Below are 6,092 nucleotides of genomic sequence, written 5' to 3'. Positions count from 1 at the left end.
TCTTCTTTTTCAAATCCTCTTGCTTGATCCTGATTAAATATTGTAAAGGTGAGACATAGAAGGTTGTTAGAAACGAAAAACCCTTTGGTGGGTTTCATCGTTAGAAGTAATATCAGTTAAAAAGAAAAATACGATAGGAAGATTGGCGACATACCAGAAGCTCCTAAAGGAGGAACAGGGCCAATTAAAATTAAGACCATATGAAGAGGTGACCCAATACTGCACCACATGGTTACAATATCATCAAATTGCAGCAAGACCCTTTTTAATTCCCTTCTCATGCATTTTGGTGCCTGGCCTCTCACCGTCCCCTTTTCCAGTGAAAGCCAATCTGCTCTTGTTTTGATGATGATGATGATGCTACTCTTCCCATCTGATAACAGTATTGGAGAGCAATGCTGGAACATGTGTGTGAAAAGAGAAATCCTTTCCTGGAGGGCACTTCTTAGCCCTCCAGCTTCCAATCTTCTTCCCCCAAGTGTCTCCACCCAAATCACTTTCCCCAAATGTGCACAACCTCCTCTTTCAAACTGCTGTTGGGAGAGGCATTCACAAACTAGATGCAGGGCTACTCTGCCCATGAAAGTGGACTGAGGCAGCCCTGGGAAGCAAGGCTTCAGGTGGGGGTGGATGACACCTTCCTGTTTTGCCTCAGGTGGTAAAACGGGACAAATCACTGACTACATGTTACCTGTTCCCGGGCTGAAGGGGTACAGTTAGAGGCGAGTTCGTTTCTCAGCCTGCACCCCATATGCTTAAAGGACATTGAGTAAATGTGTTGTAAAGGCTGCCACCTGGCGCCCCTTTTTGGATGGCTCTTCCATTCTAGAATGGGACCACACACCCTGATCCTACTACAACGTTATAACCACACTACCTGTCATTCCTGATTCTAATTTTAACATGCAATATATTAACGACTCTAGCTCTGCTATTTCCCAAATAAGAGTCCCATTTGAGTCTCTGGGACTACACCTTGGGAGACTAGAGTTCCAAGTGGGCAAGGCTCATGTACGCTACTTTGTTCCTCGTTTGCTAATTGTGTGTGTGTTTTCCTGCACCATTTTAGCTGCACTCTTTCCTAAGAAACCTCTACCTTTACAACTTTTCCATGGATGGAGCTTACTGGGATGAGAATGGGGAGCTGGCAGCTGACTTTGACATTGTCAACTGGGTGGCGTTTCCCAATAATTCCCTTGTTGGGTTGAAAGTTGGGAGTGTAGCGAGATCAGCATCTCCAGAGAAAATCAAGTTTGCCATTGACCGAAATGTCATTGTGTGGCCTAGGCGGTTCAAACAGGTGGGTGAAAGAATTAATCACATCTTATTCTCTTTAATACATCAGACCAAGCAATACTATGCTATTGGCCAGGCAGCAGCAAACATACACGTGCATAGCTTATTCCTCAGTTCTAACCTCATTGTATGATTCAGTCCTAGCTGCACTCTGTGGCTCCTCCTATCCACAAAGTCCTAACATCTTCTGCTTGATGCTTTTTCTCATTTTGGCTAGAACGTGCCTCTTTCAAGGTGTACCGAAAACTGTCGTCCAGGATATGCCAAGGCCATTAAGGAGGGAGAACCAATCTGCTGCTATGCTTGTGTTGAATGCATGGAAGGAACAATCTCCATTCAGGAAGGTAAATGTCCCTGAAAGGATATTTAAAAGAGTTGACTTTTCATAGTAGAAAATCACTTTCAAATTCCAGGCATTGGTACCTATGGAAGGGGGGGGGTCTTGCCCCATTAAAGGAGCTCAATGGGGTATGCTGGCCCTTAATACTTCCATTCTGACTCCAAACTATAGCCCAAAATTGCTTCAAGGCAAACCTACAACCCAAAATACAGTAATCAGATAAGAATCACAGAGTAATATAGTTGGTATGTAGTAGACTATGGAATATCATGCCTATAATATTTATATTGGCAGCACTAAAGTCACTCTTGTGTTTTTCAGATGCAAAGCATTGCAACAAATGTCCAGATGATCAGAATTCCAATGTACACAGAGATCAGTGTGTCTCCAAGATTATACATTTCTTGTCCTATGAAGAACCTCTGGGGATCATCCTGGCTTCTTTTGCCCTGTTTTTGTCCCTCACTGCTGGACTTCTTTTGGGAATCTTCATTAAATACTTTGACACACCAATAGTCAAGGCCAACAACCGGGACCTCACCTACTTGCTCCTTGTCTCCCTCCTGCTCTCCTTCTTGTCCTCCTTCTTATTCATCGGTCGGCCCCAGAAGTGGACCTGCCTTCTCCGACAAACTGCCTTCAGCATCATCTTCTCCGTGGCCGTGTCTTCCCTGTTGGCAAAGACTATCACTGTGGTGGTGGCGTTTATGGCCACAAAGCCAGGGAGCCAGATGAGGAAATGGCTGGGCAAGAGCTTGGCCAACTGCCTTGTCTTGTCCTTTTCCAGTGTCCAAGGGGGCATCTGCATGGTCTGGCTGGGAATGTCTCCCCCCTTTCCAGACTCCGACATGCACTCCCAGCCTGGGCAGATCGTTCTGCAATGTAACGAAGGCTCTGTTGCCATGTTTTATTCTGCCCTTGGCTACATGGGCTTTCTGGCGGCCGTCTGCTTCACGATGGCTTTCCTAGCCAGGAAGCTGCCTGGGGCCTTCAACGAAGCCCAGCTGATCACCTTCAGCATGCTGGTGTTTTGCAGTGTTTGGGTGTCCTTTGTGCCAGCCTACCTGAGCACCAAGGGGAAATATATGGTAGCCGTGCAGGTCTTCTCTATCTTGGCCTCCAGTTCGGGGTTACTGGGTTGCATCTTTATCCCCAAGTGCTACATTATTGTCCTGAGGCCAGATCTGAATAAAAAGGAGCATCTGATGGTGTAACATAAAAACCAGTACTTTTTTGGCATAGCACTGCATTATTAAAACCAATGAATGTGAATTGATTGTTCATTTACCGATTTGCCAGTCTAACATTATTGTCCTGAGGTCAGATCTGAATAAAAAGGAACATCTGATGGTTTAACATTAAAAAATCTCGTGCTTTTTTTGGCATAGCACTGCAATGATAAAACCAATAAATGTGAACTGAGTGTTCCTTTCCCAATATGCCAGTCTAACATCTTTCCTCCATGTGAATCAGAAAAGAAACTGGTCTCTGGACATAACAAAGGCCACAAGACCTTTTCTTTGAAAGATTTTCAACCCCCCCATTTTCTGCAATCTGAATCTAAGTAGAATAAATAAAATAAAAGAAATGGAGGAAAAAACTTTTTGATTGAGACTAAATGAGAACTTATTGGATGATCAAAAAATAAATGAGAGAGCGCAGACTCTGATGGATTATTTTGTGAATAATAGTAATAAAGGAACAAAAATGAGTGTGGTATGGGATGCTAGCAAAGCAGTAATGCGAGGCTTCTTTATTCAGCAGAACAGTAATAGAAATAAATTCCGTGAAAAAGGCAAGAAAGAAATACTAAAACAAATAATGGAAAATGAGAAGAAATTAGTTAAAAACCCAAATAATGTGAAAATAAATCAGAATATTTAAATCTTACAAAGTCAATTTGCAATTATAATAAACTGAGAAGTAGAATGGAATATTAAAAGAATGAGAAAAAAGAACTTTGAATATGCTAACAAATCTGGAAAGTGGCTGGCATGGCAGATTAAAAAGAGAAGGGAACAGAATACAATTAATAAGATTATAGTGGAAGATTGTAGTGCTCTGGTCCATGGGGTCACAAAGAGTTGGACACGACTAAGCAACTAAACAATAACAACAACAACAAAGTGGAAGGAAAGGAAGTAGATAACCCGAAATAAATTAGAAAAGGATTTGTAAATTTCTGTAGACAGTTATACAAAAGAGCTGGAGAGAATGATGTAAAGAAAATAGAAGATTTCTTGCGACAGAAAGGGGTGCAAAAAATTCTGACAGAAAAGAAAGACAGACTGAATGACCTAATTGAAACAGAAGAAATTAATGCTGCTATAAAAGAACTAAAAAGTGGAAAGGCACCGGGACCGGATGAATTCACAGCAAAATATTATAAAAAAATGAAATACGCCCTACTTGTACCGTTGAAAGAAGTGATGAACAATATATTAAGAAAAGGAGAATTACCAGAAACATGGAAAGAAGCATATATTACATTAATACCAAAACAAGATCCGGATTTAACACAAGTAAAGAACTATAGGCCGATTTCGTTGTTAAATAATGATTACAAACTATTTGCAAGCATACTGGCAAATAGATTGAAAAAGATATTGAATAAAAAAATTCATAAGGACCAAGCAGGCTTTTACCTGGCAGACAGATGAAAGACAGATGAAACCTAAGAAATATAGTTACCGTAATATAATTGAATATCTAATTGCCAGAAATGAAAAGCAAGCAGTGTTAATTTTTGTCGATGCGGAAAAGGCCTTTGATAATATATCTTGGGAGTTCATGTTAAAGAATTTGGAATTAATGGACACTGGACAATTCTTCTTAAAAGGATTAAAAGCTATATATTCAGAACAGAGAGCAAAACTGATTATAAATAATGTGGCTAGTTTCAGAACTCACAGGGTTAAGGAGTTCTGGGTGATGTCTCTCCATTCCTGAGGCGTGACCAGAAGTGGGAGTGATTATTTCTCACTGCCTGTTTGTCTCTGCTTCCGAAAGAGACGGAAGCCACATGAGCGCTCTGAGTCCAGGGAAATCCAGGAAAGTTCTCTTTTATTGTTTTACTGCATGAATAAAGACTGAGATATAAACACACTAATGTCTAAGTGTGTTTGATCTTCTAAACACCGGGGAGCAACAGCACGCTGTGTTATTACTCTGCAATTGTGGCGGACGGAGGATCGGCGCAGCAAGGAGGCAGCTAGAGGGAAGTGTGCCGGGCTGCAGTTCGACTAGCTACGGCTAATTGGGGTCCAATCCAATTAGCTACGCCACATTTTCACAAATAATATAGTAACAGAAGTATCAATATCATGAAGGATACAAGACAAGGGTGTCCATTATCACCATTATTATTCATATCGGTACTGGGAGTCTTTCTACGGACAATAAGGAGAAATGAAACAATAAAAGGAATTTCAGTTGGTCGGAATGAATATAAAGTGAAAGCCTTTGCTGATGACGTGGTACTAACAATAGAAGATCCAGTTACAAGTGTTAAAGGAGTATTAGAGGAGATAGAACAGTTTGGGCAAGTGGCAGGTTTTAAACTGAACTAAAAGAAAACTAAAATGATAGTTAAAAATATGAAACAGGACTTGGTGGAATTACTGCAACAACAAATTGGCATAGAAGCAGTAAAAAAAGTTAAATAGGAATTTGGTTAATGCCTAAAAATATTGATCTTTTTCAAGATAATTATACACCAGTGTGGAATGGAATTAAAAGAGACTTGGAAATATGGGGAAGGATGAAATTGTCATTTTGGGGAAGGATTTCTGCTATCAAAATGAATGTGCTACCAAAGATGTTATTTTTGTTTCAGTCAATTCCAATATTCAAGGGGGCAACAATTTTAAAAGAGTGGCAAAAAGCAATTTCAAGATATATCTGGCAGGGAAAGAAGCCAAGAATACAATGTAAGTTGTTAACAGATGTTAAAGAAAGAGGAGGCTTCGCCTGCCAGATTTGAAATTGTATTATGAAGCATCTTGTCTCTGTTAGTTAAAGGAATGGCTGTTATTAGAAAATACAGAATTGTTAGATCTGGAAGGTTATGATAATAGATTTGGTTGGCACGCATATTTATGGTATAACAAAACGAAAGTCCATAAAGGATTTGGAAACCACATATTTCAAAGATCTCTAATAGAAATATGGGATAGGTATCAAAACCTATTGGAACGTAAAACGCCGCATTGGTTACCTCCATTAGAAGCAATGAGTGTGAAAGGGATCGGAGTCCACCAGGGGGCGCGTTGGAAGATGGCCGACAATAACATCTCTCTGACCCACTCGAGGTAGTTTAGGGGCTGCTATGGGAAGTAGGCAGCCTTCCCTTCCCACCAGGATATGGTGGGACCCTGTCTTGCCAGCGGTGTTCATAATGCACCCCCTGATCTGAGAGATGGGGGTGCAGAACACTTGGCACTGGATAGAAATGATT

General features: G+C 40.8%; 1 protein-coding gene across 1 annotated transcript; it reads left to right on the top strand.

Annotated features, from left to right (window-relative positions):
• Window positions 1-1,111: 1,111 nt before the first annotated feature.
• LOC307209826 (vomeronasal type-2 receptor 26-like) lies at window positions 1,112-2,866 on the top strand (the record flags this gene model as incomplete). The annotated part of the gene is made up of 3 exons (XM_079965189.1): window positions 1,112-1,300; window positions 1,514-1,640; window positions 1,958-2,866. 3 exons carry the CDS (start codon window positions 1,112-1,114, stop codon window positions 2,848-2,850), a joined length of 1,209 nt encoding a protein of 402 aa, XP_079821315.1. The 3' UTR covers window positions 2,851-2,866.
• Window positions 2,867-6,092: the final 3,226 nt, after the last annotated feature.

Source organism: Podarcis cretensis (assembly GCF_951804945.1).
Source record: "Podarcis cretensis genome assembly, chromosome: 2".
In the NCBI taxonomy this organism is placed as follows: Eukaryota; Metazoa; Chordata; class Lepidosauria; order Squamata; family Lacertidae; genus Podarcis; species Podarcis cretensis.
This window is presented reverse-complemented; position numbering and strand designations above follow the sequence as displayed.